General features: G+C 43.1%; 1 protein-coding gene and 2 long non-coding RNA genes across 3 annotated transcripts; 1 reads left to right on the top strand and 2 right to left on the bottom strand.

Moving 5' to 3' along the window:
- Window positions 1-128: 128 nt before the first annotated feature.
- rbm8a (RNA binding motif protein 8A) lies at window positions 129-2,477 on the bottom strand. The gene is made up of 6 exons (XM_003965643.3): window positions 2,321-2,477; window positions 1,853-1,912; window positions 1,704-1,781; window positions 1,131-1,267; window positions 621-757; window positions 129-538 (listed from the first exon to the last, which is right to left on the bottom strand). Exons 1-6 carry the CDS (start codon window positions 2,379-2,381, stop codon window positions 490-492), a joined length of 522 nt encoding a protein of 173 aa, XP_003965692.1. The 5' UTR covers window positions 2,382-2,477; the 3' UTR covers window positions 129-489.
- Window positions 2,478-3,617: 1,140 nt separating this feature from the next.
- Window positions 3,618-5,263, bottom strand: LOC115250282 (uncharacterized). The gene is made up of 2 exons (XR_003888856.1): window positions 4,640-5,263; window positions 3,618-3,852 (listed from the first exon to the last, which is right to left on the bottom strand). It is a non-coding gene; the product is annotated as an uncharacterized lncRNA (long non-coding RNA).
- Window positions 4,647-11,265, top strand: LOC115250283 (uncharacterized). Its single transcript, XR_003888857.1, has 3 exons — window positions 4,647-4,725; window positions 5,337-5,452; window positions 11,149-11,265. It is a non-coding gene; the product is annotated as an uncharacterized lncRNA (long non-coding RNA).
- The last annotated feature ends 632 nt before the right edge of the window (window positions 11,266-11,897 follow it).

Below are 11,897 nucleotides of genomic sequence, written 5' to 3'. Positions count from 1 at the left end.
GTCCACTCACGGGCACCGCTCATTTGGACAGAATAAGTGGGTCAATGCCTGGGTGGGGTCACTCTGAATGATGGAAACCCAACTTCATCTTCATGGCCTGATTAAAAACGGAAACAATGAAGGCACTGTTCTTTCAAAAAGGTTTTATTCTTGGCCAATACAAATCAAAGCACTGCAGCACAACATTAGAAAGTGTTACATTGAAAAATATGCTGGACAGGTTAAAACCATAAACCATCAGCACCCCTACATCTGGGTAGACCCTTTTCTTAAACTGTAAAGATTTACGGCCAGACTATTCTTGATTTTATTTTGTTTATGGAGAAAAATCTGTTCTCTCACATTTGGATAGTTGTACAGTGAAGCAGTGTTATATCAAATACAGTAAAAATAAAAAAAAAACCCAAAAAACAACAACTCTGAAAGACAGCTAAAGAATTCAGAACGGTGGACATTGAAGTCAATCTGCCTCGTTGGTGAAGCCGGACTTTACCGCCGCCTCCTGTCTGGACTCCTGCTACGTCTGCGCCCCCCAGTTCTGCTCAAAAAGAAAACAAACAAACAAACATGTCACAACAAAGCAATGTAATACAATGTAATAATAAAAGCTGAACACTGACCTGCGCTTGTTCTTGGGGGGCCCTCTGACGAATCCCCAGTCAACGCTGATGGGCTGACCCATCATATCCTGACCATTGAGCCCTTCCATCGCTGCTTGGGCCTCTTTGTAGGTCTCATATTCCACCAGTGCATATCCCTAAAACCGTTAATTAATGAGATCCTTAACGATAGTGCATTGCACAGTTAAAATCTATAATACATTTGTTACTTCAATGACTAATCGAGCAAAAACTGGGACTTAAAAAGTGATGATTAAGCCAATATACGCGCTGTGACTGAAATACAAAAGCCGCCCTTTAGACCGTTTTTTGTGCCTTTCCGTTTACAAGTCAAAGACTCTGTCGGAACAATCCTGCCACCTTGTGGGTGAAAGAAATACTGTTTTCAAGTTTCAAGGGCCGATTCACATAGATGTACAGTACCACAAAACCTTATTAGTGACATCTTATTTACACTCAAATGCTGCCATGATAATATTAATTTCTATATTTATGGTGGACATTATTTACCTTCAGGTAGCCTGTTCTACGATCCAGATTAAGATTCAGGTTTTTGATTTCTCCAAACTCAGAAAACTTGTCATGGATGTCTTCCTCTGTGGCTTCTTCATGTACGCCGGTCACAAACAGGATCCAGCCCTCCACAGCTGCAAGCAGTTATGAAAAGGCTTCAGAAATCAGAAAATAAATGTGGCTACAAGTGGCAATCGTCAGTCCAAGCAGATCCAGTGTTAGTAACAATGTAAAATAAAAGCTCAATCAGTCTTCTACAACTGCATCCTTATAATCAAACAAGCCCTGCAAACACAAACACACACACACCCAGGGAACCAAAAGAGGGCAAAACAAGTTAAAACAGCAGCTAAAGAGCCACTGATCATTATCATTATTCATTACTGAGGATTTTAAAAAGCACACTGTAGCTTTGTGAAGTTTGTGCATGATTAATAAATGACTACTGTATATTACTCATGGTCAAACCACATATTTGTAATTAATTCTGCAATTCCCTGTGACAAGCATGCAACTGCTTCATATATTAGGACCACTTTGATTCACATCCATTTTTTATTGTGAACTTACATCTCTGAGGCCCTGGCTCATCCCCATCCTGCTCTACAGTATCATAGTCCTCTTTGACCCTTGACCTGGCACCCTCCTCTGTGAACAATAAAATAATATCAATAATATCAGCAGGTAAACATGTGTTATTATCAGTAGCAGTAACTCACCAGGACCAAAGCCTCGGCCTTTTCTCTTCTTTGCTTTCTCCTTTAACTTGTGGATGCTTTCTAAGAACGAAAAATTGGAAATTGGTCTTTTAAACCATTGAGGCATCCAAGTCACCAGCACAGACATAAGAAACACGTTGGGTTATATTAGCGTCCAAGCGGTGACTAAAACACGCCGGGACGCCCGTTTTACTTTAATGTACTCAGTGCAGCTTCCATCATTAAATTCATCGACATAAAAATGTTCCACAACAATGACGTGTCCCTTTGACAGATAATATCTATTCTTTCTTTAAAAGAGTTTGAATAACCGAAGCTACTGTTAACTATTAGCTTGTTAGCTTAGCTCAGGCCTTCCAAGGTAGCAATGCCACTTTTCTTTTGGGTTTCTTCTGTAGGGTTCAGCCCAAAGCTAAGCTCGTTTAAACACTAGATTAGCTACTATCCGAATTATCGAAATAACATCACCATCTTCGTCCATAGGAAAGTCCTCGCCTCCCGCCTCATGAAGATCGAGCACGTCCGCCATGATGCCTGTGAGTTTGCGCTATTCGCTTGCTGTACATACACCACAACAACCACGTGGGGGCGCACATAGGCTTATTTTTCTTCTTCTTCTTCCTCCTCCGCTTCTTCCTTTTTTAAAAAAAAAAACTTTATTAACAATGACATAAAAACAACACTGTTTAATCAGTGTTGTTATAAAAATGATATATACAGCGACTTGTGGGGGCTGCACAATATAATGATGATGTTCTCCAATGTGCTGCAGAAAACATGCAAAGACGCACAAAGGAGAGCGCTTCCACCAAGAAGGTTCCATCTGAACCCACTGCCCACCCTGCACCAAAATACGTGGGTTGGGATCGGCATCTTTGCCCACCTTAAGATGCACAAGGACTCTTTCTTCCAGAGTAAACAGACCAGCACTTTAATATTTCTCTAAGAAAACCTTAAGGCTTTAACTATTTTCTGTTCTCTGCACTAAAGTTACACCACAGTTATAATTGGACAGGAAGCTGAGGGAACCAGTATAACCTGTATCTTTAAATGCAATATTTACAAGTCATATTACATTCCTCCACTTTAGACTAAATTGCTCTAAATAAAAACTGGTTTCACAAATATAAAAGCCGCCGAAATGTGGGTAAGATTAAAAATTCAAACTATGGGAGGTAAAAATCTTCCAACAAGATCAAGCCCTCGTCCTCTTTGCGTGATTCTAAAAGAGGGTTGAGATAAAATGTTACAGGCAACAGTTTACAGGGACAAAAAAATCCAATCCCACTTCAGGGCTATAAATGAAATGCATCCATCAAGTCCAAGAGGCTATACCTCAGCCCAGACCTACGTGGACTTAACAAAAATATTAGATGTCTCTTTTGACTTTTTACCTGATTTCAGCCTTGCTGAAAATTCATTAGCCAAAATTAAAGAGGAACATTCTAACTCAAACCCACAATTAAGGCAAATGAAGATCTTTTTGACTGGGGATAACTGACGTGCCAGGGAGGCCCTCGTTCAGCAGCGTCTTTATGCAGCCTGAGGCACGAACTGCAACGGAAGACTGAGGTCATTTGTGATGGCTAGTAGTGCACACAAGGTGGCGCTGTGCGCAGGTGATTACATCCATCATCATCATCCATCCATCCATCCATCCATCCATCAATCCATTTATTAAATCCTTTAAAAATATATTTTTAAAAAGCCTTTTACAATCACACCAATATTTCATAAAAATAAAATAAATGGGAGTGCCCCAGCTATGGTTGTAGCATTTTTACTTGCAAAAGCATTCATCCCGTGGTGGATACAGCTGAACAGTATACAGACAGTGGTAATTCAAGGTCACTTAACATAGGTTGCTTTATGATCAGAGTTCCTTGACTTGGAGCCTTGGAAGGACATGTCAGCATGCCTCCGGAATATGGACCGTCACCACATTTGAATCATCTCCTTCTTAGCCAGTAACCAACATTTCCCCAAGACCTCATGAAAATCTGTAAGTCATTTAGAATCAGACAAACAATCAAATGCCAGCTGTCACATAAGCTCCTTGGTGCAGGTAATTATGTTAAAACACATAGAAAATATGAAAATTAAACTGGTTAAGATTTATTTCCAATACATGTATATGGTTTTATTGTGGTTTACAGTGAATTTCTGTTATATTTATTAAAAATGCTTGCAATGATTGACTGATTTTTTAAATCCATGGATGTTATAGTCTGTAACATTGTTGCAACGCTTTTGGCGTGCGCTGTTTAATGTGATGCAATCATCAAATCCTTAGAAAAACATTCATACACATATAATGATATTAAGGGTATTTTTACTGAAAGCAGGATTCCTTTCAGGCAAACGTCCTAATGTTAGTCATGACAGTTTAAAGTCGAGTTTACTGGATGTAGTTACATTTACAGTGTGTGTAAGTCCTTGACCCATGTCATGAACCCTGTAGTAACAATCAACGGAAAATCTGCTGTATATACTCAAATGTGCATTTTATTTTCGCCACATTGCCACACAGGTGCATTATATGATTTGTCAGTTTGAAGTAGTTAATTTAAACTGCTCATGAGAATTAAGCAATTGGTAAAGGAAATACAAATACATACAGAAGAATTTTTTTTCATTTATTATGCACAAAATAATTAACAGTTATATCCATTGTGTGCTGATGTCAAATTATTTCGGAGTCATGCAGAATTCTAAATGCATACATGATGTACCGGCTTTATGTATTTAGCAATCACAATTTGCTAAATATTTCCTTTTTTTCTGTACCTTCCACAGGACTCAAGGAGGACAGCGGGGCTGGGTCTCTGGTTCTGCTCCAGTCTCTGCTGCTGGCCTCCAGGCTGCAGGAACAGGTTAAGCTCTCAACCCTGAAGACCACTAGACTAATGACTTCACTGCTCAGGCCAAGCTGATGTAAAACCATGTTTATGTCAGGGTTCAGCCTCTGGCCAACATAGCTCCCAGTAGCTGCCTCTGGCTTACAGCTGTAAGTCGTGTCTGTCATGCTCAGCTGAGTTGTTTCTACCCAGAATGCACCACCACTGTTTGTTTGTGATGTGGTGATTGGTCATTAAGGATATTTATGATTTTTTTTACCGACCTGTTGATTATTTTTATTTGTTAAGTGGAAGGATTTATGGCAAGTCAAAAGGAAAATCAAAATGAAATATAGTGCAGCAGAATGAAACGAGTGCACTCGGTGAACTCGTGATCGACATCAACGTTACCTCTAACCTTTGATCCTCTGCTGGCTTCATCATACGGATCATTATTCTGAGTCAATCTGTCAGAGGTTGAGATTAAGAGTTGAAGGCATGAGGCAGCTCACCCACATGCACAGATGGCTAAACTTTAATGTAAAATAGGAGACAGAGAGAAATAAAAAGGAAGTCCCATTGATCACAGTCATTTTTAATCAGTTTTAAGACCACAAAATCAGCATCATATTCCTGATGTTTTACAGATGTGGCTTCTGTCCGTGCTTCCGTCTCAGGGCCGGGAGGAAGACAATGATTTGTTGTGATTTTCAACACAAAACAACAAAATCACTAGTCTTCCATGCTGCTCTGGACAAAAAAGGTGCCGAGTTCCTGTGAAATATGTATAACATAACAGCTTTTTTTTCATGCTCTAACAGAACCACCATCAGCCTGCTTCAGTTCGCGCCAGGTGGCCATCTTGAGCTTATGGTGGAGTCTTGATTCAGAGGCTGGGAGGCAACATGAGCTTTGGGGAGGAGAGAGAAACATTTTCATAGGTTGCAGAAACTTGGAGGCTGTTTTTCAAAGAACTCTTAGTCTTGGGTGACCTTCCTGTAGAGATTCAATTTGTCAGATGGTCCATCAGGTACCCATCAGTCAAGGTGCGCAGCCACGTGCTGGAAGGAAACACATGAACACATTTATGAAAGTGCCGTTCTGCAGGATAAACAAAGCAGATGGGCAGATAAATGAGGACAGGCCTGGTGGCTCCTCTGCCGGGACAAACTGATGTAGGCACAGAAAAACCGGCATGTTGGAGCAGAGAATTAAGAAACGGTTTGGTGCTTTTGATATCAGTGGCAGCCAGGTCAGTCTCAGCTGGCCTCGGCTGCCACTCACCTGCTGGAAATCAAATGGGAATTCTGAAACAGTATTAGTATTGTCCTGCTTTGTTTAGACTAATGATTGGCTTTGTTATTAGCACTCTTGGTCATGAAAGGCAGGATTCTTACAATGGCTGATTTGCTCCCCAGTGAAGAAAAATTGACCCAGCTAACCACATGTTGGTTCAATTTCTGCTCTTCTTTATCCAAAAGTTACATTGTAGTAAAATTAAACACATCTGGCTTTGATTTCTACAAGAACAAACACACAAGTCAAACAATGATTGGTTTTCCTTTATCATCTCATCTGACTGGTCAAAGCTTAGAAAACAATCTACCGAAGGCTTCAGAAGGCTGTAGGATGGATTTTTTGTGTCTTCTTTAATTAGACACTCAAGCAAAATCAGCTCTTTAAGCAAACACTTATTTCTATTGAATCTAAATGCCTGTTTGTCTTTTATCCATTTACGCCCACGTCCGAGGGACCACCCGCTGGGAGGAGTCATTCATCCACCAGCGACTCTGTCCTCTTGAGCAGTTTTGGGTTCCGAATAAGATACACCTCAGCACTGTGAAGTGTGTGTGGCTTAATGGGTTAATGAGCACATGGATGTCACACAGAAACTGGATGATTAATATCAGAAATTAAAAATACTTGTGTCATTGAATCCTTTTTAGAACGTTGTCTTTTTAGAGCATTGAACAATTCTTTTTGCTGCTGCTTAAAGAAAGTGTTAATGTACACACAAACTTACAATAAACAAAGCTGATACTCACTGCATGTGAGTTTTATTGAATTTAGTGAAAGTTGATAGCGTATCGGCCAACAGTGCTGCCATCCCACCGGCCCCTCAGACAAGCCTGTGTGTGTGTGTGTGTGTGTGTATGTGTGTGTGTGTGTGCAATGTACAGACAAGATGAAACCTTACCTGCTTTGTATGGATTTGCTGGGTAATTGTGTGTGGATGCATCTGCAGCGTATTTGTGTATGCACCAGATTTGTGCTTTAAAGGTGTGTGTGTGTGTATGTGTGTGTGTGTCTGACAGAGAGCGATTGCCCAGATTTCTTCTAGATTTCAGATGCTTGTGCAGTTTAATGTTGCAGACATTGTCTAGGCAGAACCGCAAAGATACACAACTGAAAAAAAATCAATCTGAGAAAGGGGGAGACACAAACAGGCAACGGTAAAGACGGACGTGAAGTACAGACAAACATCCATGGTCACAAGAGGAGAATCGCCACAGTGAACAGGGCTGAAACACTCAGTGAAAAAGTGAAATTCGTATATTCTCCATCAAAGTCATTCATGGATTGACAATAAAAATACAAGTGGCTGGGAAAATGTTGGTACTTACCAATAAGGCACCTGGGGTCGACTGTCGGGGCACGAACACGCTCGTGTTAAAAGCGCAAAGAGATCGAAGAGCCTTTGTCCAGAGGGGGGAAAAACACACATGAAAAGCATGTTTAAAAAAATTGCATAGATTACAGGAATAAGGGAAAACACACAAAGAAAGAAACCAAAAAAAAGCCTAGATTTCAAAATAATTGGTGTTGGTTGTTGGAAAATGGTCAGAGTCTGTCTCCGCTGGCTGGTGAAAAACACTGACAGATATGCTTTTGTGCACGGGTTGTGTTTTTAGTCAGAAGTGACAGCCCCTGTGCCACAGGTGCTATTCAAGGAAACTGTTTAAAAGTGACGTCACTGAGGAGAATGCTAGCCTATTACGCTTATCCATACTCAAGTCCCTCCCACTACATATTGCTCTTTTCCTATTCTATCCTTTTTCTCCTTTTCTCACTCTTTCTAATGCTACGTGTCTCCTTTTCACTCTTTGTCAACGTGACCTTTGAAATCCACAAAGCAGATAATCTAAAGTATGCTTCAACAAACAACTGTTTTAAATCTTAAAAACACATCCGTTGCAAGTGCTCAAAATCTCCAATTTCTTGCTGATTTACTTGGTTTTTGGCATTTTCTGTGTGCATGGATGGGTGTATAATAAGCTGCACCAAGTACAATGTTCAGAAATTGTTTCCATTCATTTATTACCTGTAGAGCATCTTTGACTTTTCAATGGTGCACAATTCCTGATGTAAAACCACCATATGCTTTTTGGGAATCTCTCTCTCTCTCTGTCTTCCTCTCTCTCTCCCCCTTCCCTCTCTCTCTCACACACATGCTGAAAAACCACTTTGTAAAATTACAGTACAATTTTGAAAAGTAGAAACAGGCAGGCAGGCAGCCTCAGCAACAATGGAGTGCTGGCCTTGGTGATGGTTGCTAAGCAATGGAGGAAGTACAATAGGGTTCTCTGAAACCAAAGGCCTTTTAAGTGGACTGACAGGAGGGAATGCACACATATACGAAGTGAAAACCAAAATATTGCAATTGCTGTTTCGAGAATGACGAAGAATGGTGCTGAAGATGATTGGGATTTGCATTTTTTAAAAGAGATATAGTCAGTTTAAGTCAGGACATGTGCAAAGATGCTTAAACGTGGAACTTAAAGAACTCTTGACGCATTCTGACGGTAAAGGAAGATATTTGAGATGGAGAAATGTTATTGAAGAGTAATGAAGAGAAACGGCTGCTTATGTCTGTCTGCCAATCTTCCTCTTTCTGTCTTATTTTCCTTTTAATTACAACACTGTATTTAAAAAGAAACTAAATCTAGGTAAAAATTTAGCCTATCGAACCGTTAGAGTTAGAGAAATTTCTGGAGGGAAAATACATTGAAAAAGGCAGGTGAGAGGCCGCCTGTCGATCTCCCGTTCCATCCTACCCTCACTTGTGAACAAGATCCTGAGATACTTGAACTCCTCCACCTGGGGCAGGACCTCCTCCCCAACCCGGAGAAGGCACTCTACCTTTTTCCGAGCGAGGACCAGGGACTCTGACTTGGAGGTACTGATCCGCATCCCTGCCGCTTCACACTCGGTCGCGAACCGTCCCAGCATTTGTTGGAGGTCCCTGTTCGATGGCGCCAGAAGAACTATGTCATCCGCAAAAAGCAGCGACAAAATCTTCCACCCACTCGACACCCTCCACCCTCCGGCTGCGCCTAGAAATTCTGTCCATAAAAGTTATGAACAGAACCGGTGACAAAAGGCAGCCCTGGCGGAGTCCAACCCTCACTGGGAACGAGCCCGACTTACAACCGGCTATCCAGACCAAACTCCTGCTCCTTTGGTACAGGGACTGGACGGCCCTTATCAAGGGACCTTCCACCCCATACTCCCGGAGCACCCTCCACAGGATGCTCCTAGAGAACAGGTCATAAGCCTTTTCCAAGTCCACAAAACACGTGGACTGGCTGGGCAAACTCCCAACTCCCCTCAAGCACCCCAGCAAGGGTAAAGAGATGATCCGTGGTTCCACGACCGGGGCGAAACCTGCATTGTTCCTCCTCGATCAGAGGTCAACTATCCGTCTAATCCTCTTTTCCAGCACCCTGGCATAGACTTTCCCAGGGAGGCTGAGGAGTGTGATCCCCCTATAGTTGGAACACACCCTCTGGTCCCCACTAAAAATAGGGACCACCACCCCGGTCTGCCAGTCCAAGGGCACTGCCCCCGATGTCCACACAATGTTGCAAAAGCGTGTCAACCAGGACAGCCCTATAACATCCAGAGCCTTAAGATACCCCGGGCGGATCTCATCCGCTCCCAGAGCTCCACCGCCGGGCAGCTGTTTCTCTACCTCAGCAACTTCCACTCCGGAAATTGGATGGTCCACCTCCTGGTCATCCGACTCTGTTCCACCTTGAGGATACGTGTTGGTAGGATTGAGGAGCTCCTGGAAGTATTCCTTCCACCGCCAGATAATTGCCCCAGGAAACATCAGCAGCTCCCCACGCACACCTAACACGGTGTGGGCAAGTTGCCGCCTGCCGCCCCTAAGGCGCCGGACAGTTTGCCAGAATCTTCTTGGAGCAGACCGAAAGTCTTCCTCCATAGCCTCACCGAACTCCTCCCATGCCCGAGTTTTTGCCTCCGCGACTGTCGTGGCCGCAACCCGCTTAGCCAACCTGTACCGGTCAGCTGCTTCCGGAGACCCACAGACCAGCCATGACCTGTAGGCCTCTTTCTTCAGCTTGACGGCTCCCCTCACCTCTGGTGTCCACCATCGGGTACGGGGATTACTGCCATGATCAGCACCACGATCAATGTCCCCTACCGCCCTCGGAACACGATCAAAGCTCTGTCGGAGGTGGGAGTTGAAGACCAGCCTGACGGGTTCCTCCACCAAGCGTTCCCAACAGACCCTCACTAAGCGTTTGGGCCTGCCAGGTCCGCGCGGTGGCTTCCCCCCCACCTGATCCAACTCACCACCAGGTAGTGATCAGTTGACAGCTCTGCTCCTCTCTTCACCCGAGTGTCCAAAACATATGGCTGCAGATCAGCTGACACAACTATATAGTCAATCATTGACCTACAGCCCAGGCTGTCATGGTGGTGTCATGGCCCCGGTAACCCTCCGGGCTGGGTACGCGGCTTCCCTTTTAGATGTTCCATGATGGGTCTTGAACGAGTCTTTGTCTGACCCTTCACCTAGGACCAATCTGCCTTGGGAGACCCTACCAGGGGCAAACTGCCCCAGACAGCATCGCAGGCTCATTAGGGTACACAAACTCCTCCACCATGATAAGGTAATGGTTCACGGTGGAGTTAACAAACATCGGTCCTGCTTAATTTAAAAACAACATAAAATAACAGAAAACCATAGAAGTGCCCATTGGAGGGAACACAGCAGTTTTGGGGCATAGGTGGGAAGAGTTTCCCAGCATGCTTTGGGACTGTGTGTTTGTGGATGTAAGTTCACGTTACTTCTGTTCAAAACCGCCACAGATGTTATTAGTTTTACAATCTTTTGTATTGTTCCAGATGCTACTTTTACAGTGTTCCAATGGTTAACAATCACTTATAAAAATAGGCACTTTGCCTTTATGAGTGAAATTATTGGTTCGGTCAGTGACATCCCTTCACTTGTATGAATTCTGAAGTTGATAAACAGCACTTCTTATAGTTGAGAGGTGTTTGGGGCCAGAGACCTGCTTGCTCCTATATCTCACACTGTATTTAGCTGCATGACATGTGTTTCTTAACCCAAAGAATCAGTATCTTTACTGCAATTCCCCCTTCACCTCAGTTCACTTCTGATTTTGTCTGTCTCCCTCATTTGTGCAGGATGGGCATTGCTTACCTGATCCTCCAACCACCCTCCTATTGATCCTCACCTGGTCTACTCTCAAAACTGAATCTCACGGTCCCTTCAAGCTCCTGCTGTATTAAACTCCAGTTCACTCTCCCAGTCTCCTTCAGTTCATCGTTGTTCCTGCAGTGACCCAAATTATCAGATCGGGCCCCGATATCCAGCCTTTATAATAGTATCTGACTGAGGAGGAAACACACACGGAACACACCAAATGCCATTTGTAGTATGTACAGTGTGGCAATGACATAATGGCGGCCAGAGAATGCTTGTCAAGCTAGCGTGAAAGATCATGAAGCTTACTTTAAAAAACTAACCTTAACAAATGGCAACTGGTTCAAATGACCATAAAAGCAACAACTTGACATGTGAATATTGTTTACAATTAGATTTGGTCCTGCTTCTTGGCCAACATGATCAGATTATCTGGGCTCTTTTCGAGAACAGTCTGTACACCTCAACTCAACACAGCTAATACAGCAGGTCTCCAGTCTCTGATTCAGTCCAATCTGTGGTTTTAACTCCTGCAGAAGCACCTGTACGTTCAGGAAGAGACAATCATGGAAGTGACCCTGACCTATTATTGGGGAATTTGATGAGTGCTGAAGATTTTTACTGCAGTGCCGTATGGTTTTCAATCAACAGCCACTCTCTAGCCACTTTCTTTTTCCTCAGTCAGCAAAGATTCATTATGTGCTTGGACTGCTTCAAGACAAGGTGTTGG

Source organism: Takifugu rubripes, chromosome 7 (assembly GCF_901000725.2).
Source record: "Takifugu rubripes chromosome 7, fTakRub1.2, whole genome shotgun sequence".
Classification (NCBI taxonomy): Eukaryota; Metazoa; Chordata; class Actinopteri; order Tetraodontiformes; family Tetraodontidae; genus Takifugu; species Takifugu rubripes.
The sequence above is the reverse complement of the archived record's forward strand: the minus strand, read 5'-3'. Positions and strand labels throughout refer to the sequence as shown.